The sequence below is a fragment of the Protobothrops mucrosquamatus genome, unplaced genomic scaffold, assembly GCF_001527695.2.
Source record: "Protobothrops mucrosquamatus isolate PMUCROS unplaced genomic scaffold, P.Mucros_1.0 scaffold27, whole genome shotgun sequence".
In the NCBI taxonomy this organism is placed as follows: domain Eukaryota; kingdom Metazoa; phylum Chordata; class Lepidosauria; order Squamata; family Viperidae; genus Protobothrops; species Protobothrops mucrosquamatus.
The window spans coordinates 1306562-1331081 of NW_015386412.1; the positions used below are offsets into that span (position 1 = coordinate 1306562).

The 24520-nt window shown below is 48.6% G+C and overlaps 3 protein-coding genes across 3 annotated transcripts in view; 2 read left to right on the forward strand and 1 right to left on the reverse strand.

The window, feature by feature from the left end:
* TCF12 (transcription factor 12) overlaps window positions 1–531 on the reverse strand; it is a 93729-nt gene extending 93198 nt beyond the window's left edge. Inside the window, exons 1-2 of the mRNA XM_015811021.1 lie at window positions 457–531; window positions 288–360 (exon numbers count right to left, since the gene is read on the reverse strand). Coding sequence (XP_015666507.1) covers window positions 288–360; window positions 457–531 — 148 coding nt within the window. The remainder of the gene's footprint in view (window positions 1–287; window positions 361–456) is intronic.
* A 2017-nt stretch (window positions 532–2548) lies between these two features.
* ZNF280D (zinc finger protein 280D) lies at window positions 2549–16626 on the forward strand. The gene is made up of 19 exons (XM_015811023.2): window positions 2549–2696; window positions 3105–3170; window positions 3263–3561; window positions 4003–4096; window positions 4584–4721; window positions 5709–5812; window positions 6489–6715; window positions 7354–7511; window positions 8268–8368; window positions 8478–8624; window positions 9161–9295; window positions 10020–10342; window positions 10528–10665; window positions 11185–11247; window positions 11481–11599; window positions 11686–11722; window positions 13317–13365; window positions 14151–14206; window positions 15022–16626. Exons 1-19 carry the CDS (start codon window positions 2552–2554, stop codon window positions 16535–16537), a joined length of 3915 nt encoding a protein of 1304 aa, XP_015666509.1. The 5' UTR covers window positions 2549–2551; the 3' UTR covers window positions 16538–16626.
* A 2509-nt stretch (window positions 16627–19135) lies between these two features.
* On the forward strand, window positions 19136–24519 carry MNS1 (meiosis specific nuclear structural 1). Its single transcript, XM_029283147.1, has 9 exons — window positions 19136–19151; window positions 19364–19491; window positions 20098–20200; window positions 20560–20789; window positions 21021–21237; window positions 21315–21422; window positions 21559–21816; window positions 22956–23081; window positions 23752–24519. The coding sequence occupies exons 2-9, from the start codon at window positions 19466–19468 to the stop codon at window positions 23848–23850; spliced, it is 1167 nt and encodes a 388-aa protein (XP_029138980.1). The 5' UTR covers window positions 19136–19151; window positions 19364–19465; the 3' UTR covers window positions 23851–24519.
* Window position 24520: the final 1 nt, after the last annotated feature.

A 24520-nucleotide genomic window follows, 5' to 3' on the forward strand; every position in this document is an offset into this window, starting at 1 on the left:
GGCGCTTCTCGTCCCGCCCGCGCAACCCTCCAGCTGCTGCCCGCGGCCCCGCTCGCTTTCTCCCCGCGTTACCTCAGGAGCCATTGAAATCTGGCACCCCGGTTGCGGAAGGGCCGCGGCGGCCTGAACGTCCAACGCCGGCCAAAGCCGAAGGCCCCGACGGGTACTCGGGGCAGAACGGCCTCCGCCAACGCAGCACCCACCGCCCGCTAAGCGAGCCGCGGCGAGGCCCGTCGCGCCCGACCGGCTGCAGCCACGCGGGGCTCCTCCTCGCAGGGCCTCCTCACCTGCCCCGCCGAACTGGCTGCTCCCCAGCGTGGTGGGCCGGGCCTTCCCGCGGTTCACGGGCGGCGAGAACATCTGCAACAGGGAGAGAGAGAGAGACGCGGCTCCTCAGCGGGGTTGCGCGGGGGGCCCGGGGTGGGGAGCCGCCCCCGCCACCCGCGCAGGGCCTACCGCGCTGAAGTCCAGCAGGTCGCTCAGCTCCTTGTCGGTACCGATGGCGGCCAGGCGCTGCTGCTGCGAGTTCATCTTGGCCTCCTCCTCCGCCGCCGCCACCTGCCGGACGGACGCCGACCGTCAGCAGAGAGGCCGCCCTCGCCCCGCCGCCCGCTCCGAGGGCCCCCGCGGCGGCTGGGCCGCGAGAGGCGGGCGAGGTGGCGTCTCCGCTCCACCCCAGCCGGGGCCACCTTCCTCTTGCCGCCCGTCCGCGGCGCTGGCGGAAAACGCAGCCTCCCAGGCGAACTGTCGGGCCGTCGCAGCACCGCCATGTCGCGCCGCCCGTCCGGGATCCCTCCGCGCGGGGCGGGGCTTGGCCTTGCCCCCGCCCACGTGGCCCGCCCATCGCCGGCCCGCCGCGGCGCCAGCAGTGCAGGAGAAGGGCTGGCGGGGCCGCTGTCCAGGGCGGCGGCGAAGAAGCCGCGCCAAAGAGGCGACGCCACCGAGACTGGGCCTGTGGCGGGCAAGGGTAGGGGAGGCGCCGTTCTCCCGCATGCAGCCGAGGCCAGGTCTGCGCCCCGCGGAGGCTGCCGGGCGCCTTGCCAGGCTTGGGGGCCTTCCGTGGTGCAGCCGCATCGAGGGTCCCAACCTCTTCAGGAGCTGCCGTGCTCCCCGCCCCCCGCCGGCCGATTACGCGCTGATCCCTGCCTGCACGGAGCGAGCGCGGCGAGGGGCGGCGGCGGCCCTCGGGCTAGACCTCTTGGGCGCCCTAGAGAGGCCCCGCCCTGCCGCGCCTGCGTCGCCCGCCCCGCCCCGCGCGAGCCTGCCCCGCCCCCGCGCTCTTCGGGGGCCTCCTCGCAGGCCCGGCCAGCCGAGGGTGGGGGGGGGCTTCCTGTTTCTACGGACGCCCTTCGACCGCACGCGGGAAACAAAGAGCAGCCGCGGCGGTTCGCATTCCAACGTGCTGGGGCCTCGCAGGTTGGGCGCGCGGGAAGTTGCCGGTTGCGTCGCTCCTACTAACCGGCTGCCGGACCGGCCAGCGCCTCCGCCGGGTTCCCCGAGCGGTCCGGGAGGGACGCGGTCCGGGCAGACCGGCCACGTGGGGCGCCTGAGGGGGAGGGCCTCCGCGCGTCCCGCCCCCCGCCCTGCTGCTCCCCCCGGTAAGCGCTCCGCCGCCGCCCCGCGCGGTCCGGCCGGGGGAGGGCGCCCGGGCGGCCCCGCCATCTTGGATGGAGCGCGGCCTCCTCCCGCCGCAGCGAGCCCGGTCGGCGGGGCCGTCATCGCCCGGGAGGCTCGGGGAGTAACGGAGGGGGCGCTCCCGTTTCCCCGGCAGGGCCGCCGCCGCCTCGGCCGCCGTAGCCCTGCCAGGCCCGGGACGGGAGCGGCGGCCCCTTGGGTCTCCCGGGTGAATCGGCGGGGAAAGCGAGGCGGGCGAGGGCGCATGTGTTGGCGGGAGGATCGGGGGCTCCGTCTCGTCCAGGCCAGAGCCTGGATGGGAAGGCCCGGGAACCCCCCGGGAAACGGAGGGGCCTGAACGGTGCTTGCAGGCAGCGGGCTTCCCTCCGAGTGACCCCGGGAGGGAAGGGAGCCGCCCCCGGAGGCCCCTCCGCGCGCGGCTCTTCCCCCGAGATGATGGGGGAAGGGAGCAGGGAAGGCCGAGTGGCTCCCTGCCGCCCCCGCCCCACTGCTCCCTTCTGCCCGAAGGGCTTTCCTGGAAAACCCTTTTGCTCTTAGGATGGTCGGCGCTGCCTCTTGTAATGTGGAACTTTCTTATTGGTAACAGTTGTGTTATCCAAGTCATTCTGTTAAAGTCACTGGCTTTCATGATTCCGAACCCCAAAAACCTATTTACACTCTAGGTTAAAGCATGGTCTGCTGGATTGAAGTAGAGAAAATAGCCTTTGGGTTTCTTTTCGTGAAGATGCAGCCATTGGCATCTGCTGCGGGGCATCTGTGCCCTTTCTTGGCCTGCCTGTAGTTGGGTAAACCACAGCTTTAAGCAAGGAGTGCAACCATGCCAGAACCAGGGCATCTTTCTGGAACAGAACAGCTGGTGGGCACTCATGACAGTGGTCTGTTCCACCTACTGCTATTTTCCCTCTCTAGTTCCACAATGGCAGAGCTTTTCATGGAATGCGAAGAGGAAGAGCTTGAACCCTGGCAACAGAAAGCAAACCCCATTGTTGTTGATGACGACGACGATGATGACGAGCCTATCTTTGTTGGGGAGTTCTTGAGCTCCAAACCAACCAATACCTGTAAGGGGCTGTTTTGAACTGGGGGGGCACACAAGGGGAAGAAGAGCAAGCTTCAAAGTTAGTCACCGCAGGCTGCCTCGGAGTTGCTAATAGGCCAGTCAAGCTTAATTTGCATGTCTGTCCTAAACAGATTGACTCAAAAATCCTGTTGACTGGCAGGAATCAGCATAAATGTATTGTAGTTAAACTGAGATAATTGGTTATGGTGCTGTTGGATCCGTTCTTGGAACAATTGCTGGAATTCTGCAGCTTCTTTCAGGAATGAGAAGACTGCAAACCCTTTAAGAATTAGTGCAACTTCACAGTGAGATGTTACTTTCCTTCTCTAGGCTTGTATTGATAAATTCCCTTGAGCATATTTTCCTCCTCCTTTGTTTTCTGAAAGCAGTAATGATCATTTTTTAACAGATATATTGAACAGAGTTAACACGAATTCATCACGAATTGGAGTGCAGAATGGTGCTCCCAAAAGAGGTATGATGTTCTCCAGTGATGCCAAACGTTGAAGTCTCTGAAAGCTTCTGAGTCTAACTGTGTAATTTTTTGTTTCCTGCTTCTCGTGGCAGGTGCTGTGGCTGTTTCTCCAGGATTTCACTCTTCAGGCAGACCTGCAACTAGTACCCTAGCTGTTCAGCCACAGCCACGCATCAGTAGCATCTCAGGATCGTCTCAGGTCTTGCAGAAGCCACTTTCAGAATGTTCATCACCGCAGGAAGGAGCTAAACCCAATGCTGGGATCTCCCAGCCTGTCAATATATCTGCCCCTACCCAGTCCTTGTCGCGGAATCTCCATATTCCTGCGTCAGCGCCATCTACGTCCAGGCCGGTGGCCACCGTAACAGCACAGCCTATTGCACTGAATCGGGTAGGTTTGGAGCTGCCCCATGTACCAGCAGCCACAGTCCCCCAGCCTGTGAGTATTGCTGTTGCTGCTGCTTGCCGTGTCCTGGAGATAATTGTGTTCTGAGCCCCGAGGACTCTGGGCTAGTCGGAGTCCCTCTGTGGGGCTTTGGAAAGGGGGAAGGACCTGGCAGAAAATGCATCTTGCCTGAATGGAGCACTTAAAAGGGTGAACTTGGGTGCTCCGTGTGTAAATCTTTTGAAGTGTTTCTACAGCAGAGGTGTCAAACTGCCGGCTCAAGGGCCAGATGCATCATAAAGAAACCATGGCCACCCCATTGCCGGCAATGGCAAAAAAGTCGCGATACATGATGTTGCGAGTTTGACACCCTTGTTCTACAGCAACAGAAAATCGCTGTAGAATCAAAGAGTCCCGTTGCTGAGCTATTGAATGCATTCTCCACAGGTGACCCCAGATAGAACTTCGGGCCTGACCTTTGGCGTAAGGCAGAATTCAGGAGGGTCACAATACCAGAGTGGATCACCCATGAACATGGCAGGTGTGTCCAAGTCAGATTTTTTTATTTTGCTTGTGGTTTGAAGCAAAAAAGGGATTTAAAAAATGGGTGGCCAGGCTCATAATATTTAGTCGGGGACTGAAGGGTCCTTGGTGCCCTCTGAGCCTGGTTGTTTTCTTGGAGAAGTTTCATTAGCCAGCTAGGTAACTTGACTGGTACTGGTAAGGAGTGGGGTTTGCTCTTAGTCAGGGACCATCAAATATTGTGCGAACATCTAAGGAAAGCTGAGTGCATATCTCAGAATAATGCTCTTCTTGATAGCAATAGCTTTGAAATAAGGCATGGAGGGGCTTCCTAGCATGGGAGCCCTGCCGAACAAGGTGGGTGTGGCTTCTGAGAAAAGATGACTTGGATTGCAGCATGAGCTGTGTCTGGATTGATTTTATGCATTTATGCATGATGTGGGGTTTGAGAAACAGAAGTAATGCAATGAAAGGCTACTTACATTTAAATTTTAAAACATTTCTAGGCTTGTCCAAGCGTCCATCCGCTTCTGAAGCCAGTAGTATCATTCCCAAAAAGGCCAAGGCTAATGAAACAGGCTCTGAGAATGAGTCACCTCTCCTGTCCTCCGTTAAACCTCCAGATGACCTGGTCCATGAAAAAGGTAAGAACGTGCTGGATGTCCTGTTTGGGAGGAATTTTATCTGAAGGTATTTTAAAGACTGCTCTGAAGGGCATCAAACCTTGTGATCTGAGGGAATCCATGTAAGGGCTACATTCATTTCCAGCAAATGGTCAGATGGATTAAAGGATGCCTTTGGACAGTGGTGATGAACCTATGGCACGCGTGCCAGAGGCGGCACTCAGAGCCTGCTCTGTGGGCACGCGTGCCATGCCCCAGAGATGGCAACCGTCCCTCTTCAACCAGTCACCCGCTAACTCGCCGAGGTCCCACGTGGCTGGATGCATTCCAGCATGGCTGGTTTCCCTCCCCTCCGTCCCATCCCTCCTTGCCTCACATGCTCTCCTTTTCCTGGGCACGACCCACTGCATCGCCTCCTCAGCTGTCGGCTATCCATCCAACTCAGGAGGCGGCTTCTCTGAATTGCTGGTGGCGGGCTGCGGAGCCCCAGAGAGCGCCAGTCGAGGGGCCAGCAGGCTATGGCTGCTGACAGACACTGTCAGCCCCCATGCGCTCGCTGGCTCTGTATGTGGGGGCCGATGGTGTCGGGCACCAGCTGCCCCGGCCCCTGCCTCGCCTTGCCCTGCAACAATGGCACCCCCGCCCTGCCTTGCCTTGCTCACCTCGCAGGACAAGCCGCCTGCCCACCATCCCACCTGCCAGAGACTCCCTGGATTTCCCCCAAACCTGCCTGGCCCCCACAGGCATCCCTCCCCATGAGCAACATTGAGGTGACCATGCCCACCTTGGCCACATCCACCCAGTCTGCCATGACCACAGCCACGCCCATCCAGTGGGCCATGCCCACCTGGCACCCGGCGATAAATAAGTGGGTTTTGGGTTGCAGTTTGGGCACTCGGTCTCTAAAAGGTTCGCCATCACTGCCTTTGGATAATGAATGTAATGTATCTGCCTCACATATTCAAACACACATTAAATAATAATATATCCCATTCTTTTTTTCCACAGATGCTGCTTCAAGTAATATTAAGAATGGAGCCCCTTTTCCACAGGCATGCCCAAAATGTAATATTCATTTTAACCTTTTGGAGCCTTTGAAAAATCATATAAAGGTAAATATATTTGGGATGGAAGTAAAACATGGTTATAAATGTAACCTTGAATCACTTGGCATTTCTAGACATGATAAAATCTAGGACTGTTTTATTCAGTTTTGTATTAGTTTAAATTGGCTATAAGTAAAGATGACTGCATTTTCTTGTGGCTTTTAAAGGTTTCTCCCATTTGCCTTTCACAGATACCATTTAAAATAATTTGTTTAGGTGCCACATTTTTGTTTGAGATGAGTATGTGTTCCCACTCCAGAGAAAATGCAGACTAAATTCACTCTCGGTCGTATCCTGAACTTCCCTAGCTGAAATAAGTCTCAGATGAAATTCAAGAGTGGAAAATTCTTTGAAACCTATTTCTTCTTTGGGATTTTTCTGTCTTGGTTGTAGGGATTTCTTTGTGACATTGTCTTCTGTTTGCACCCTTACTGGTCTTAATTTTCAGCCTGTTTTTCCTCCATCAGGAACAATTTCATGGTGGTATATTAATTTGTTAACTGTGAATTTGGGGTTATCAGTATTTATGATAAATACTGATATTTTTTTAATAGTCTTCTGAACTCAAGATATCTGATTTTGCTAAAAGCCTGTGAAGACATCTTGATTAACTTCTTTGCTGTTCTTGACAATTCAGCAAACGCCTTTGTTCAAAATTTATGCTAGTTTTTGTCCTTTTCAGTATTGCTGTCCTGATATGGTGCATGCCTTTCCGGGAATAACCAAAATGGACTGCTCAGGTATATCACCTAAAATTGCTGAAGCAGAAAAAGGAAAATTGATCATGTTGGTTAACGACTTCTATTACGGCAAGCATGAGGGGAACCTCCAACAGGTGCGCCAGGAGCAGAAGACCCACACGACTTTCAAGTGTGCCAGCTGCATGAAAGTCCTCAAAAGCAACATCAGGTATTTATAGCGTGGAAGAGGCACAGCTCTGACATGGGAGCTTAGGGGCAGCCGGAGTGGAGAGTTGGAGGCCTAAGCATTACCTTGCTTCATGTGTCGTTCTTGTTTATTTTTAATTTTAGCAGAGCTGATTTTGCATTCCTTCAAAGAGTTCTGCTAAATAAATCCAAAAGAATCATAGCCGAGAATTGAACAGATCTAAATATTAACAATTAAGATGGATATGTTCGGAGAATCAAAAGGTTCTGCCAATTGCCAGGTCTCAAAGAAAATGGAAGTTGAATCCTCCATAATTGGAGTACCAGAACCCCTTTGGCTGTCCAACCTTGGGGCCTCCTGACCTTTTTGGTTCATACTTGGAATCTTTTAAGTCTCTCTAGTTTTCATCTACTTCAAATGGATGAGTGATTGTGCCAACATGCTTTAATCTACGTTTTTCTGGTCCTTTGGGTTCCACTCACTTGACAGAGGAATTTAACCATTTATTTACGCAAAGGTTTTCCCTAGAGCCAGCAGCCAGAGGGGTATCTGTTGACACCATGTGCCAAACAGCAGGCACCTTCTATCCCTCCTTGGTGCGTGGAATTAAAGGTTTCCCTTTAAAAGCAGCTGCTTGACCTGTGTACTGTTCCTCTTAGATTTATGAATCACATGAAGCATCATTTGGAGCTTGAGAAGCAGAACAGTGAGAGCTGGGAAAGCCACACCACCTGCCAGCACTGCTACCGTCAGTTTCCTACCCCCTTTCAGCTGCAGTGCCACATTGAAAGCACCCACACGCCTCACGAGTCCTCCAGTGAGTTCTTCTGTATGGGAAAGATGGGGAGTGGGTAGGGGGATACGAGACAGTCCACAGACAAGGATCTTGGTAGACTTTGAGTTCTGGAGCTGAACCAAATTCAGAAGTTCTCAGCGTCTGCACATTGGTGGAGAAAGCAATAATATCAAACGCAGCCCGAGACTAACACTTTTAAAATAAATACAGCTTCTGACATAGATATGATAGTTCAACTAATTAAAACAAATAACCTATCCTATCTATGTATGAATAATATTCAAGAGTCTGCTTTCACTTAGAAGTCAAATTACAGATAGTAATTTGATTTATGGCCACAGTTGGGACCTGAATCTCAGTCATTAACCAAGAGGTCATGTGACTGATTCATTCAGCAACCGCCATCCTGGAGGATTTTCAGCCCCTGAACACAGATACACTTGTGGGCAGCTTGCACTGGCCTTCCCAGAGCCCCCCACCTATCTGAGGCATCCCACCTCACAGCAACCTCTCCGCGGCCTCTCATCTCTGGGGACCGGCTGAAGGAATTCAGCTCCTTTCCATACCTGGACTGGGCTCCTTCAGTGGGATGCAGGGATGTAAATGCAAGCAGGTTGCCAAGCACAGAAACCGCCGAAATGTGGCCAGAAGGTAATGAACATCTGGGTTATAAAGTGCCCTTTGAGAGTCCTAGCTGAGTCACAGGTGCCAGTTTGGTGTCACTCCAGCATTCTGATTTTTTTTAAACATTCAGTTGCTGCTTATTTTCTTTTTTAGCTATTTGCAAAATCTGTGAACTCTCTTTTGAAACTGAGCAAGTTCTGTTGCAGCATATGAAAGACAATCACAAGCCTGGGGAAATGCCTTATGTCTGCCAGGTACTCTCCCCCCCCCTTTTATGTGCACATGTTTGTCTATGTCTTCTTGTTCCTAAGAAGAAATGCTAGAAGTAAATATTCCCCTCTTTCTCTTTATATTGATATTTAGGTTTGCAATTACAGATCATCAGCATTTTCGGATGTGGAAAAACACTTCAGATCCATTCATGAAAACACAAAGAACCTGCTTTGCCCATTTTGCCTTAAAGTTATTAAAATTGGGGCACCTTACATGCACCATTTTATGAGGCATCAGGTAACATTTGTAACCTTTAAGGAAGGTAAGTGGGGAGCAAAGAGTAGTGGACACCCGCCCCATAGTACTTCCTCCTCCCCATGGAACATGGCTGTCATGCTGCTCCCCCCGAGCTGCCTGTCCTGTGCAGCGCCCTGGGGCTGCTGCCCATCTTGCCTAGCGACCTGCCCAGGAAACCTTTGGGCACGGCTAATGCTGGACAAGGCACTGACTATGGCCGAAGTGGAGGAGGCTTCAGGGAATATGGCTAAGAGGCGCTTCTGGGAAGACAACAAGACTCCTCCTTTTCTAGCAAAGAACGGGGGATGAGAGGCTGTCGTGCTTTCCAGCTTAGTTGAATGTTTTTGAGATGGAATGTTGAATGTCCATAAATCCACTTGTTACTCTGTAGGTGTTGTTGCAAGTGGCCACAATTTTTACACTTTCAGATCCTCTTGCAATGTGGCATTAGGCCATTTGTGAATTCAGCATTATTAAAACGTAGCTCATGAGCATCCACATACTTATACCCCCGCCTTTTTTTTCTTTTCCTAAAGAAAAAAGGAATACATCGCTGTACCAAATGTAGACTCCAGTTCTTGACCTGCAAAGAAAAACTGGACCACAAATCTCAGCATCATCGGACATTCAAAAAACCTGCACAGTTGGAGGGCTTGCCTCCAGGAACCAAAGTAAGTGGGTGGCCGGTGCATTGTGTGAATAGCCCAGGAAGGTTTTCCCTCGGCCTGTCCAAGAGGTGCCCTTTTCAGCCAGAGGCTTAAGCCAGGGGCTCGTCTGGCCACTCCCTTGGGGGAACAGGACATGGGCTGTGGCCTGAGCGGCCTCTTTGGGAGCCTGTGCTCTAGGAAATGCCTGCTGCTTTTCTTCAGGATGACGATGGTGGTGTCTCATGGAAGAAATAGTTTCTTTAATTTGCTTTTCACTTGTCAATCTGATATCAAAAATCTCTGGATTCTTTTGATCATATCCATTCCCTTCTTTCTGGAGTCTTGCTCTGAGTAGATAAGGGAGTTGTTGCTTGTTACGTAGCAGACTGATGATTGGATTCTAGCTCTTTTTTGGTTTGACAATGAGATCCATCTAGTCCTGATCTTGTTTCGGAATGTGGCTGTTCTGTGGGTGATACGTGAGGAAGCTGAGGCCTTAGAAAAAAGCATGAGTGGGGGAGAGAGAGAAAGAAACAGTTTGCTTTTATTCTTGCTCTGCTGAAATTGGATGGCTGGTTGGATGGAGAACCTTCAGCCACCCAGCTCCCCTGCAGTCTTGTGCTGTGGCTACTTTTTACTTTGCATATTAAAAAAACAAGGATTGCCCAAATTCCTTTTGAAATCCAAGCAAGCAGATCAGCGCTGGCTTTTGTGAGGCAGAGAAAACTGAAAGAGTCTCACATTCTAGGTTACAATTAGAGCTTCTGCTGGATCTCTTCAACCTGCCTCTGTGACAGCATCCCCTGCAAGCACAAACACGTCCACCTTGCTGTTGTCTCCTGGAACCAAAGCAGCAAACAGCAAAGCTCAGAACAAGCTGACTGCCAGTTGCAAGGGAAAGACCAAGCTGAAGCCGCTGAATGTGCAGAAGAAGCAGGTCCTGGGGACGAGCAGCTGTGAGGGAAGCAAGAACAGCAGCGGTGGCAGCAGCAGCGGTAGCAGTGGTGGTGGCGGCGGCGGTGGCAACAGCAAGAAAACAAAGGTTGCAAATACAGCACTAAATAACCTCAGGTAATTCTTCTCAGGGATCACTAGAAGTTATTTAGAAACCTTACAAGCACCTGGGGCTTCTGCAGGTCCAAACAACCTCTGCATCTGGCACCCCAGTTTAAGCTAAGCAAATCTTACCCAACAATGGCTTGACCTGTGAATTAACTTACTCTTTGATAATTAATTGTGACATTGGTTAATCTTAGGTGTCCCGATATTCAAAAATGCATTGAGTGTTACTCAGACATCCGGACTTTTGCAAGTCACTTCCCGGCGTATGTGCGCTGCAGTTTGTGCAGATACGGCACCAGTTGCAGTAAAGCTTATGTGAACCACATGATGGGGTAAGAAACCTTGAGCTTCAGTCTGGTTAAGAGAGACAGAAAGGCTTGAGACAGAAAGGCAAGGCTCCATGCTGCCTGACTCATCACTTAGCCTTCCAGGTAGCAGCTTCTGCCTGGATCAAGTTGCATTGTTTAGAAACACAATCAGCTGATGCTCACAGTAAAATAAGCTACCTTAATCCCTAAGTTCAAACTGACAAAATAAAACCCCTTGTCTCCCTGACCCAATTCTCTGTTTGGCTGCTTCTGGCTGAATTGCACCATTTGCCCTGAAAGCTGGTGGGGAAAAACACGACTGGGACTGTATTAGAATACCAGGGAAGGGGCTGCTAGAAGCTCTTCTCAGGTGAACCTGGGGTTTTCTTCATTTCTTGTTAATTGCGTTGGCACAGAATGTGCTCTTTTATATAAGATGCATTACACAAACCACATCACCGTAGCTTTTTTAATGTATATTTTATGGTAGAAATAAGTCATTTTTTTCAGGAATTCAATTTAAAGTACTCTGTTTTTTTGTAGCTTTCATAGTGCTCGTCAAACTAAAAGATTTTGGATTTATAAAACACATTCAGATGAACTGAGGTAACCATCTTCTACTTTTTTTTAATTTCACCTCTGCACTTTTAATAGTGTGCAGTGCCATTCTAGCTGCTTCCCTGGATGTGCAGCATCCTGTGTTCGCTGACACTGTCTAAGTAGTGCAATACTGTTGGCCCTGGGGCCCTTATAGGACTATGGGGTTGTGGGGCAAGTAGGGGCCAACAGCTGTCTAGGTATTTGGAGAGCTCAACTCCTTCCAATGGCTTTCTCCCCAGGGGCACCACTGTGGTTTGTCTTAACTGCGATTTCCTGACAGATGTTTCTGGCTTGGACAAGATGGCCACCCACCTTAATGAAAGCCTGACTCATACTTGCCAAGTGATTGTAGAACGTGGTAGGTGTTTGGGGCATTGGCTTCAGATGTTGCAATAAAATACTGGTGTAACCTTGAATATCAAATTCTCTTTTTTTCACTTCTAGTTCCCTTGGATTGCTTCACTGCTGCTGATATTTCTGGGTGAGTTTTTCAAATGTAATTAGTCAAGTGGATGGATGTGGAGGTTTTCCACCTCTTCCTTATATAGAGGAAGGCTGTGGAAGTTTGCCTGTGCTCTAATTGATTAGATAGGCACATCTCTTCTTTCATATTCTGTTAACAAGTGTGGAACCTTCCCTCTGTAATGGTGCTTAGGATCCCCCCCTCTAATCTGGACGTTTTGAAAATGGTTGAACGGGGCCAAAGATATTTGCCCTCTGAAAGTAGTAGAGATGGCACAAGTAGTGAGCGACTTCAGTGCTGGCAGACGCTTTGCATCTCGAGGGCTCACTAGCGAAGCCTTTCCTGGCCCAAAGTTGCATTCATGGTTAATGATGCGGCTGGTGCCATGCCAGGCTTCAGTGAATTAGATTTCACTTTTCACTGCATCAGCAAAGAAGATACTTGGCAGCAGCAATTTCTTTGAGCAAAAAGTCTTTGAAAAGTTAAACTGGGTTACAGAAGCTAATGAATGCACGTGGTTTTATATGAGACGCACCTTTCTCACTATCCATGCAGAGGAATTTCTTAAACAGTAAAAAATAATTTTGGTGATGTGATAAGCTGTTTAGAAGTCAATACACCTGAATAATATATAGCTAATCTTGGGTACAGGCCAGGCTTGAAAATTACTGCAGAAAAATCTATGCTATGAATGACAGATAGGGGTCTTTCCTTTTGGGCGTTCCAGAATAGTCTCCACCAGATACACTGATGAAGCTGAAGGCTCCCCCGCTCCTTTTGGCTGACCTGTTACAACCACAAAGGTGTGGCGAGGAGGAGGCAGCCATTTGCTTTCCACATCACCCTCAACTTCTCTTGTTTCTTCGCAGGAGCTATAGGCTAAGCAGATGAACATAGGAGCAGCCCTTTTGCCTGATGTAGCAAAGAACCTGAGATTGGCAAAAGCAGCCACGCAGGGGCCCAACTGAGGCGCTCTAGGCTGTCCCTTTCCTGGTCTTTCTTTGCTTCCGTGCCTTGCAACTCTGCTCTACTGCAGGAGGATCTGTCCCAGAAAGACAAGGCGGAGGTGGTGAGGCCCCTTGCCTTGAAGGTGCAACCGGGGCCCCCTCCTGCTTCTTGGGGAAAGGATGCACAGGGGAGCAGGTGTGGCTAGACCTCTCCTGCCTTGAGCTTGCAGTGGAGTGGGACACTTCTTAGGTGGGGTTACCAGCAAAGTGCAGCTTGCATTCTACCCTTCCATCGCAAGAGAATACAGAGACATTGTACAAAAGGTTAAAAACAGTTTTGATTCATTCCCAAAGCAGCAGGTTTTGTGCACTCCATCTACTTAAATGCACTGAGACAAATATCCCAGATATTCACATCGTCCTCCCCCCTTCCTCAGAGTAGAGGGCAGCCACAAAGAGTAGGGAGCATTATACCACTTCCGGTCACCTTGACCAAACACTGGTAAGAGTCAGATAACAGACAGAGTTCCATGGAGGTGTTTGGTGGGAAGTGAAAGAATCAAGTAACTCTTAATGAAGATTTTCAAAATTTAAAAGTAGTGTTTTCACTTTAGTTTTAGACAGTGTATTATCAACATTAAGCTAACCAGTGTTTTGTCTTTTAGCCTAGCAAAGGATGCATTATTGAAAAATGAAATTGAAGAAAAGTCAGAGGTAGTCCCTTTTTTTGTCTTAAAACTTTTGTGTAGCCATAGCAGATGTGTAATTTCAGCCATAATGATAACTATTAGATAATAGTTTACAGCTTTCAGATAGTGTTTTCTTTCAAATTTTCAGATGAGAGGCTTTAAAATGGTAATTGTATTCCTAATAAGGAATGAACGAATTTTTAAAAAGCCAGTAGCACAATGTTCCAATTACATCTTTTAACTTGGAGGAAGAAATTTCTCCTCAGATCTGGCTGCAAATTGGCCCGGCCTTTGAAGGTTGCTGAAACCCATTTGTGTCTTGTGAAGAGGGTGCAGGAGGGAGGGGGACATTTCACCTCAGAAGGAAGCAGATAGAAAATAACGGTGCTGAATATAAAAATCTGGCCAGGAGCAGAATTTGGTATCACCTGTTGCCTAACCTGTTTGGGAGTGCGCTCCCCCCCTGGGCTTTTGAGACAGCTGCTGCCCACCTTTTCTGTCTTTCCCAGTGCACGCTCGCTCTTTTCCCTCCCTCCCCTGTCTGGTCCGCTTGCTTTTCAGCAGTTTTGAGAAGTCAACCTCCACACTGGAGCGGTTTCCTCCAGCTGGCTTATTTTGATCATGTGGCTGATCTAGATTGTAGTTGCCTCCACGTCTGGCCGTTTCCTTCTTGTGGTGTTTCTGTGCCAATGCTGAGTCATTGGTCCCTCTGTCGGGGACCCAGCTTTTGTGGGTTGCATTCATTTGTTCAATGTGAACCTTGAGGGAAAATATCACTGTACTATGTGATATTGTGCTCTTTTCTTATAGAAGCATTTGGTGCCCCCTATATGTGACGAGCAAGGAGAAGCATGCATTTCAGAAAGGTAAAAGTAAAGTTAGATCTTCCACAAACTGAAGTGTGAATAAATTTGTGCCTCTTTAAATAATAGGTAGTGAGTGCAAGTTAACCTCTGGATTTTTGCAAGTCTTGAACTGGGATATGTGAAGAGTAGGGCCATTGGTTCTTTAGATTGGGAGGCAGCAAAGTGCCTCTCTTCTCTGGATCATGCATCAGGTGGCGGCAATCCCAGGGAAACAGGCAGTTGCTTTAAAGGGTTGCAAGCAGTATTCTGCTCTTGGTCCCACATGCTCAGTACGTGTGCAAAGGTCCCCTTCCCCAGAAGAGTTGTCACCTGCTCCTTGAGCAGGAACTGCAGGCCCAGGAAGTTGAGTCAGAACTGTTCCTCCCCATGTAGATCCTCCTATTAAACGCAGGAAATCAGAAGTCCAGGCAGTTCAAATGAATGTATAGGTTTATTGCAAGTTTAAGCTCTACAAGAATTTGAACAACCACTAATGGTCAAAGCAAATTGGTGGTAAATAAGAGCCAATGGAATTCAAGGTGGCTGGACTTAGATCTCTTGTGGGTGCAAAGGGACTAACCCGCTAATGACCCTTGTTTGAGCCCTTCTTCCCTCAGGCTCAGCCTGGTCACCACCTACATCTCCCAGCCTCCAATCACTGAATCAGCATGGCAGGAGCATCACCTGCTTGGCCCAGGGGGAGAATGTCAGAGGAAGAGCCCTCTGACACGCAGGCATGGGGGCGTAGTACCCCTCCCCACACCACCCCATAGGCTGAAGCAATTAGCATGTTTTATTACAGTCAGGTAATTAAAGTGCTTATATTGCTTTTTCAGCCCACAGATGAAAGAGTCTGTGAGAGAAACAAATGCAGATCTTCCTGGAAAGCAGAATATTGACACTGTTTTAGCTGCTGACAGTGAAGGAACTAAAAGCCCAGTTCCAGAAAATGGATTTAGTTCAACATCTGAAGCCTGCTCTAGGAGTCCTGCAAGAAGAGGGGCACTGGGGGGCCTCGGAAATCAGCAGGGGGAAAGTGTGCCAGTGAGTGGATGTGAAGGAAAACCGTCTCCTCTTGAAGAAGACAACCCAGTTTCTGCCCCAGAACCTGAAGCCTGCCCAGGAAAAAGCAGTGCCACCAGCCCTGGGAAGCAGATGGATGAAGACCTTTCCGATGCACAAAAGGAAGGTCCTGTGTTGTCAGCTGCAGCCACTTCAGATCTCCATAGCTGTTCCACAGGTAGCAGCATAAAGGGTTCCGCACATCCAGAAAGCCCCAGTCTCGTAGCTGCTGAAAGCAAAGCCAGTTTGCCAGTCCCAGAAGGTGCTTGTAGTTCTGAATTGATAGGCAGTCCACGTAGAGCGAGTCTTGGAGAAGACTGCTGCCCCAGTCAGAGTGACCTTGGCCCTCTAGCTGCTGAGCATGAAGGGAGCACCACTGCCCCAGAAAGCTCCTCTGGGTTGGAATTCACAGCCAATTCAAGCGATTCCACAGTGCCAGACGCAGCAAGGGATGCAGACGTTCTGAGAAACAAAACTAATGTTGGACTTTTAGTTTGCAGGCATGAAAGGACAGAAGACGCCTTTGCTTTAGGCGAGTCAGCTCATTCAGATAGCTCTGCAAATCTTACAGGCGAAGGAGATGAGGACAGAATTGAAGATGGGGACAAGACCGTGTCTTTAACTGCACAGTGTGAAGGAACTATTTCTGAATTGGTTGGAGACCAATCCTGCATTGCTGAGCTTTGCACCTTTTCAAAAGACTCTCTGACCGGAATGGTGAGGGTTCCTCTTCAAAATCCAGCTGCAGATGAGCATGAAGGAAGTCCCTCTTCCTCAGCTGTGAAAAATGGTACTACTCCAGGGTTGCAAGGAAACGTGTTGGAGAGCTCTTGTGAAAAGACAGTTTTTGACAAGCAAGGAGAAGCAGAACCAACCGAGCTTGGAAGCAATAAAAGCAGTGCTTGTTCAGAGTGGACTGGCTCTGATGTCCAGACAAAGATGGCCAGTTTAGAGGAAGCTCAGCTGGCAGACGTGAACATGGATTCCATTCCTTTGGCATCCAATGATGAAGAGGTCAGCTTTGAACAGTTCTTGCGAAGAAGAGGAGAGCCCGACTCTGCCCATTCTGATGCAAGTGAGCAAGGCAGCATTCACTTGGAGCCACTGACGCCCTCCGAGGTGCTGGAGCACGAGGCCACTGAGATCTTGCAGCAAAAGGGAGGCGTCCCGGCCTCAGCCAAGAAAACCGGGCTCGGCTCTGAGCCAGCTGACCTTCCTTCTGGAGGTGGCAGCCCGAGCCATGAGGACTTGACCAGTAACCAGGAGGAAGCCAGCAATGAAACCAGCTGAAGGAGGACTTTGCCTTGACAACACACAGATTGTGAAAGATGAAACAAGTGAGGCAGGGATGCCACTTGCCTGTTGCAAATTAGGTAGGCAGAGAGCCCAGAAGAAGCCTGTGACTTCTTACAATATATGAAGCCGGAGGAAAAGGTGTTACTGGATTCAAAGTAAGGGTTCTTACAGAAGCCACTTTTAAAAAAATAAAATGACTACCAGAAGAACACTCAAAGGGAAACCCTGGGCTGGGGGTTGCATTCCCATCCCATCAATGGCAACAGTTTGGGTACCTCTGGATCAGTGTGATCTTACAAGAGGCCAAGTTCACCTTAAAACTTTCAGTGAAAGTGGATGATTATAAATATATTTGTGAGTTTCCCTGTGTGCAAGCAGAACAAAATTGTACACACCTGTTTGTAGGAAAGGTGGGCCCCAGCTCTTCCTTTGGGGCAGTCACTCTTTTATTCTTTCTGTTAACGGCAGGCCCAGACAATACAAAGTGGCTTGAAAGAAACGGAAAGCTGAAAAGATGTAATCTGTTACCAAAAGGAGGAAGAAGAAATTTGGAAGCATTTAAGTCAGGTACTGAAGGGGGATTTTGGATCTAAATTTATGTCAAACAAATGGAAAGGGTGGGGTGGGGTAGGGTGGCATGAAATCCTTTTGATATACCGTAGTTAGTGAAGGAATGTATAACATGACTTAATAGGAGTTTGTTTTTCCAATATTAACACGCTTAATTAAAATGCTCCTCTAAATCTTGTAGAAAGTGATTTTGAACTTGGTTTGTTTTTATGAACTTAAATGTTTTGAATTTCCGTTAAGACACCGATGTACATATTTTGGAGTAAATATTTGCAAGAAAATATGGGTTTCGTTCCTTTTCATATGTATGTTTTTGAAACTGGCTGGTGGAATCTCAGGTTCTATGCTTGCTCACCCTTGGGAGGGCTCAAGGCTTTCTCCCCAGAAGGAATGTATTTAGAATCTGTTTAAGATTGGTACCATCACCTTAATTGCAGATACACTCGAACAGTATTGTTTAGCCTCAAAGGCACCACACATTCTGAGGCAAGGCTGTGCAGCTGCTTTCATTCGCCTTTCAATGCCGGAGAGACTCCTTCAGGCACACCCGCCACTGAGTAAATGTGAAGAAGATGCAGGTCTCAAGGCTGGTCATCTGTGAAGAGAGAGACAGGTTGCTGGGAAGGATCGCAGAGTCTGGTGTGTTTGAGGGGAACCATTTGCCCCTGAGAAAACTTTCTGGCAATCTCTCTCTCGTTGAGTAGAGCAGTGTGTGTGTTTGTTCATTGGAAGGATGAAAAAGGCTACCCAGCTTACAAATTATGACTGGCTACAAATTTAAAACCAATATGACAATAAAACACCACAACATATACACGGACAGGCATAGCCACTGCAGGCCACGGATAGAGGGCTACAAAGGAGCCATTTGGCTAGAGCAGAGAAAGGGAACCTTGGCTCTTTTATGACTCTGGATTTCAACTCCCAGAATTCCTGAGCCAGCCACGCTGAGGGAAAAGGGAGAGGTTTCCAAGCTGAGCCATGCTGGCTCAGGAATTCTGGGAGTTGAAGTCCACGAGTCCTAAAAGCCAAGGTTGCCTACCCCTGGGCTAGAGCGGAGGGAAACCCGGGAAGGAGGGCGAGTGGGCAGCGGAAAGACAAGCAGCCCCAACCCGTGTTGCTCAGTGGGCAGGAGTGGTGAGAAGGGTTGCCGGGAGGCTGAAATCCAAGCGCCCCCCCCAGGTCGGGTGAGAGGTTGGGCTTCTCAAGGGAGATTCGGGGGCCTGAGCTTAGCCTTGCAGGCGGCCCCCCACAACCCACGTGAACCTCTTTAAATCCAGGGCTTCTCAGAGCGGAGCCTGCAGCCGCTCGGCTGCCTACTTGCCGCTCGCGCTCCCTTCCGGGAAAACGCTTCGGGCCTGGGCAGAATTGCACCCAGGCTCCTCGGGGACCCCGCAGCTGTGCCCAGGGGATTCCTTTGGAGCGCCTGCGAGCACAAAGGCGGCCCGCCGGAGCTCAGGTGGCGGCGGCGCTTCGCTTGAGCGCGGGGCAGCCGGAGGTTCTGGCGGGCTGCGGCTCCCCGCCCAGGCGCGGTTGCCTGGAGACGCGGCGCGCTCCCCTGGTTTCCGCCGGAAGTGCGCCCGTTGCTAGGGAAAGCGGGCGCCGAGCTCTCGCCGCCGCTCGCCGTCCCGTGCCCGGCGGCTCTCTGGGCCCGCGGAGGGAGGCTTCCCGCGGCCATGGCGCAGAAGCCGAGCCGGCGGCAACCCACCGCGGCGCAGCTGATGGACCGCAAGCAACACGAGCTCTACTTCCAGCAGATGCGGGAGCGAGAGCACCGCAAGAAGCTGGAGCGCGTTCACCAGCTGGAGGTGATGTGGGAGGCCGAGGGCCGCGTGCAGCAGAAACGCGTCACGCGGCTGCTGCGGGAGGAGGAGCACGAGCAGCGCCTGGAGGAGGCCGTCCAGCAGGTGGGCGCGGGCGAAGGCCCCGAGGAGGCCGGCTCGCCGGGCCGGGCATCTCATGCCCCTCCGAGAGAGGGAGCAACATCCCAACCCCCTCCCCCCCCCCCAACGAAAAGTCTGTCGGTAGAAATATTAAGGTAATTGTGAATGTCAAAACACTGGCTTGCAAATTACCTGCTATTGCGCTGCACCTTTAATTCAATCAAGTACCGGTAGTTGCATTCTTTGGACGGTTTTGTAAGAATGATTATCAACCATAGCACGTATAATATATCTTGTAGACTTTTTGAGCCATCAAACAATTGCGGAGAAACATACACTGAAATTTATGTGATTCTGTGTTTGTCAGGCAGAAGAGAATAAAAAGCTAAAAGACCTGGAATTGCAGCAGGAAGAAAAACTGGCAACTGAATTAGCAAGATTAAACCACGACAAACTTAAAGATGAAAAAATGAGGCAACAAATCAAAGAAAATAGGTATTTCTTTTACTGACCATTCCAGGACTGTTCTGATTTCTGATTGTTTGAGGATCATCCTGATGGGAAAACCCACTGAAGAAGTTGTGGCTGGGACTCCTTCAGACATCCTTGGGAATGGAGGGTGAGGCTCAGAGAAAGTCCCTGCGTGTGCAGGTAGTCCTCCACTTGTGACCAGTTGTTTAATGACCATTCGAAGAAACAGTAGACTCTGAAACGGTGCTTTATGGCTTGTGAAGCACTGTTGTGAAATGTCATGTGCACACACATGATCACATCACCGTATTTTGCAGAAAAATGTTGCTGGTTTTTGGCAACAATTGCCCATTTGGGAGTCAACCACCACATGATTCTGACTTATCACCACATGGTCTACTTATAGAAATGTTAGAAAAATTGGGTTCAGTCACATAGGTGCCTCAACTTATGGCCAAAGTTCCAGCCCCGACTATGGTCATAGATCAAGGACTGCCTGTAGTCTCCATTAATCAGCTTGCACTCCAACTTCCTACTGTCACCCCATCCAGTGCCTTTCATACAAATTCTTTAGAGAGCTCTTGAATCAAATAATAATTTTCATAAGTTTTTTTGCCTGCTTGTTTCTAGTATTGAACTGCGGGAACTGGAGAGGAAATTGCAATCTGCATATATGAATAAAGAGAGGGCTGTTCAGATTGCTGAGAAAGAAGCTCTGAAATACGAAAAAATGGTAACTAGTTTATGGTATATTTAATTTTTAGACTTGATGAAATAAATGCTGTGAGAATGTTGGAAAACTGCAGAAAATGTAACTGGAGAAATACATAAAGAACATTGATGCAGTTACAGGTTGGTGACTGGGGATATGAATGTAGATGTACTTTTATATGCAGATCATGCTGTGATGTCTGAGAGCCTGAATGATTTGTAGCAAATCTTAGATTTTTGTGATGCAGTACAGAGAATGGGTCTGGAAGTTAACTTCTCAGACAAAAATAGATGTATCTGACAAGGAAGATGGAGTGAATGATTGCAAGTTATAAGTAAATAGGAAGAAAACAGAGCAAGTAGATGGATTTGTGCCAACAGAAGGAGGATGCAGAAATCTACCAAGCAATGAAGGAAGAGCAAGGAAGAGCAGCCAAGACAGAGAATGCTGTTGAAACGAGACGCAATCAGGAGAAGTTGCTCTATCAGCAAGAACTGGAGAAACAGCTGGAGGAAGAAGAAAGGCGGAAGCAGGCTGCTTACAAGGAGTTCCTTAGAGAGAAACTCTTGATTGATGAAATTGTGAGGAAGATCTATGAGGAAGATGAAAAGTTAGTTTATATTATGTTAAACATGCTTGGCTGAATTACTTGTACTTCCTTCAGAATGACTCTGGCAATCCGCTATGTCCATACCAGTGCATGCAACTGGGAAACTTTAGAGTGCCCACGGAAGGGGGTGAGGCAATTCAGAAAGGACCCATAGAGAAGGTTCCAAAGCTCCCTGTATAGGTTGCCAGGCTCCTCCAGATGCATTACTGAAGCTCTGCACTTTTCCCATAGGGCAAGACAAGACAGACTAGAGAAAAAGAGAACCACGCAGAAATTCATTGAAGAATTCCAAAAAGACCAGGCCCTGCGGAGGAGACGACAGCATGAGGAGATGGAAGAGGAAAACCGAAAGATCATGGAATTTGCTAACATGTGGCAGGAGAGAGAAGACAACCGGATGGCAAAGATTCATGAAAATGAGGAGAAAAAAAGGAAGCTCCAGCAAATGGTATTGACATTGCCGTTTTGTCCCCCAGATTTGGTTGGTTGGGAGCTGCCTAAACTTGACTTTTCTCTTGCTTGTAGCTTGCAGACATCCTGAAAAAAGAACAGCAGGAGCGAGAAGAACTTGAGCAAATCCGAGCTGAGTTGCACTTTGAAGAACAGGCTGAGACAGAGAGGAAGAAGGAGATGGTAAATGCCTTTGGCTCAAGTCCCAGATTGGCATGGGGAGCCAGGGGGGCAGAAGGGAAAGGGGGATGCCTGAGTCCTGCTCTTCTGGCTGAGGGAACAAAAGGTAGTTGGAGCTGAGCTTTTGTTCCATGTGCAGGAAGAGTTGGAGAAGAGGATCAGACAGCGCCTAGAGCTCCAGAACTCCTATGAAGAACAGCTGGCTTTAAGGAAGATGCTGCTGCAGGACTTGAAGGAAGAGGAGGAGGCCTTTGGCCAGGCCATGTTAGCTAAATTTGCAGAAGATGACTGTATTGAGCAGATGAACGCTCAGAAACGAAGAATGAAGCAACTCGAACATAGGAGAGAAGTGGAGAAGCTGATCCAAGAACGACGCAAACAGGTTATTGCAGACAAGGTAAGCTGGACAAGTTAAAGTGAATTCTAGAACTGAGGAGGCTGGGAAGGCCATTCAGTCCAACCCCCTCCTGTGCAGGTTCTGTAACTGATGAGCATCCACTGGTTGATAGCAATAAGACTTACATACCGCTTCATAGTGCTTTACAAGCCTCTCTAAGCAGCTTATAGAGTCAGCCTTTTGCCCCCAACAATCTGGGTCCTCATTTTTACCAACCTCGAAAGAATAGAAGGCTGAGTCAACCTGGAGCCAGTGAGAACTGAATTGTCGAACTGCTGCAGTAGCCTGCAGTACTGCATTCTAACCACTGCGCCACCAGTGATAGATCATGCCCAGAACTTCCTTCCTACTGGTACTAGTACTAGCTTATACCTGCTGTTCTCCTACCCCTGGGAATATGAAATAAGCTTATTTCCTCTTCTGCATATGAATACTGTGATCATATCTCCCCTCAATCATCTTCTTGGTCAGTAAAACATATCGAGATTCTTTAACAATTCCTCATAATGCTTCCACACCTCTTTTGAACTTGCTCCAATTTATCACGGTTCAGAACTGCATATGGGACTGAAAATGGCGCCTGACCAGGGGACGGTAAGGGGGAGCTCTGGCTTTCTCTGTAATGATGCACAGAGACTGCATTTGCCTTTCAGCAGCTTTATCATAATTCTGGCTCATATTTAATTTGTAGTCAACAAGGACACCCAGATCTATTTCACGTGTATTAAAGCCAAGTTAGCTGTCCCACAACCAGTATCTGTCTCTTATATTTTTCTTACCCCAATTCAGAACTTTACATTTCCCTATATGAAATTCTAGCTTACTTAGTTTTGCCACCTTCACAAGTAAACACAAATTTAGCCATTCGGCTAGTAGTGGCTCCTTTATGCCTCAGCATAAAAGATCAGTATCTGTTGAGCTGAAATAAAGCAATACTAACAAACCCAGCCTTCTCCAAACTAGCATTTGGAGTAGAACACAAGCATATTTGCACCTGCGGGACACTCCAGGAGACCCTGTTGGGGCATTTGAGTGCAGATTGCAGTCTGTATTAAGAACAGCAGCTGATAATTTGTCAGCCAAAGCACGAAACTGCTTTTGAAGTGAAAAGGTTACACGCTTCAATCTTACTACCATAGGAAAGCGAACTAGAAGAAAGACAAATAGAAGAAAGGAGAAGAGGAATCGTTGCTGATATTATTGAGGAAGAGCGGCAGAAGCTTCTTAAAGAGCACGCAGTTAAACTGCTGGGGTATCTTCCACGGGTAAGTCGAGGCAGTCTAATGACCAAATGGACTTGCTGGGTATTGGGATGGTGTGGACCAGAGTTGTCACAGGCTGGCATCAGGCCCCAGGAGGAAGAGTGCGGTTGGGTTCTCTAGTGCCTCGACCATGGCCCTTTTCCTCTCCTCAAGGGGAGATTATCCTTCCTCCAGATAGGACTGCACATTCTTGTATGGGAAACTAGATGGCCCAAAGATTTTAAATGTCATGGTGTCACCCAAATCCTGCAGTCCTGCACCCACATTGGGTTCAGCTGCCCTGAAGTGGCTAAATGGTTATAGTATTTTCAGCAATATTTCAGTGGGTTTCCATGTTAAAGTGCAGTTGCACTGGATCTCTAGAGCAACTTCTGCAGGAGGGCCTGCTGCAGCTGAAACCAGAAGTAGCTGGACTGCTTTGTAATTGACTGCAGTTGAATTTTGAAAGGAGGTTTGTGATAAAGTGACAGAATCTCTTTTAGTTCTCATTTGTATGAAAAAGTTGTGGATATTTACTGAACAAGGATGAACTATTGTTTTGAAGGGAGGGTTTTACATTTAAAGGAAAAAAAGGCTATTTTGTCTGTATAGTTTTTAAAAACTGTGCTATTAAGTAGTTTTGAAAATAGCTCTGATGATGTTCTATTGAACTTTTTTCTTCTGGGGTATTCAGGGAATCCTTAAAGATGAGCAAGACGTCAATATGCTTGGAGAAGAGTTCCGGCAAGCTTACCAAAAGAGGCCAGCAGGGGGGCCATCAGAAGTCAACTGAGTTTTCATTGCTTCACCTGAAGAACCCACCTAGAAGTTACTCCACCCTATGGACTGCAGTCGCTGCTACACAGACTTAAAAAAAAAAGATGACTTTTATATTGATAAATGCAATATTCTTTGCAATATTCATTTATATTTATTATTATTATTTGGTTGACCTTTCTTCAGCTCTGGGCAATGTAACTGCCTCTTCCCCGTTCTTCCTCACAACAACCCTGTGAGGAGCCCCAAGTCATCCAGTGAGCTACCATGGCTGAGAGTAGATCTAAATTCAGATCTCCCCACTGCCATTCCAGCACTTCAGCTCTGTGCTATACTGGTTGTATCTGGATTTAATTTTAGTTGAAAGAACTAGAGTTCTCTTTGCAGATAGATTGATAATTCCAAATATTAGAAGCATTTTTAACAAATTGTATTATCCTTTGCTTAGTTAGCGATTTAAGGAAAACAAAAAACCATGCCATTAGGGCACTCTTGAATGTTAATAGCTTTTTTTTTAGTGTTGCAGCTTTCATTACTTTAATTAGCTATTATTTTTGATACAATGCACTATTACATTTGTTCTATTAACTGAAAAATGCTCAAGATCAATTATTTCCTGTAGTTTTATTTTGAAGAAAAAATCCTTTGTAAAGCTACTTCCAATAATAAAGGTGAGCATCCACATT

What these genes read in the sequence shown, in the direction of transcription:
- MNS1 (XM_029283147.1), top strand. Translation starts at nt 19,466, where the DNA reads ATGAGGCAACAAATCAAAGAAAATAG. An exon ending in AAAGGAAGCTCCAGCAAATG is followed by an intron (nt 21,238 to 21,314) that starts GTATTGACATTG and finishes TCTTGCTTGTAG; the next exon opens with CTTGCAGACATCCTGAAAAA. An exon ending in CAGAGAGGAAGAAGGAGATG is followed by an intron (nt 21,423 to 21,558) that starts GTAAATGCCTTT and finishes TTCCATGTGCAG; the next exon opens with GAAGAGTTGGAGAAGAGGAT.
- ZNF280D (XM_015811023.2), top strand. Translation starts at nt 2,552, where the DNA reads ATGGCAGAGCTTTTCATGGAATGCGAAGAGGAAGAGCTTGAACCCTGG. An exon ending in GCTTGCCTCCAGGAACCAAA is followed by an intron (nt 9,296 to 10,019) that starts GTAAGTGGGTGG and finishes CTCACATTCTAG; the next exon opens with GTTACAATTAGAGCTTCTGC. An exon ending in TATGTGAACCACATGATGGG is followed by an intron (nt 10,666 to 11,184) that starts GTAAGAAACCTT and finishes GTTTTTTTGTAG; the next exon opens with CTTTCATAGTGCTCGTCAAA.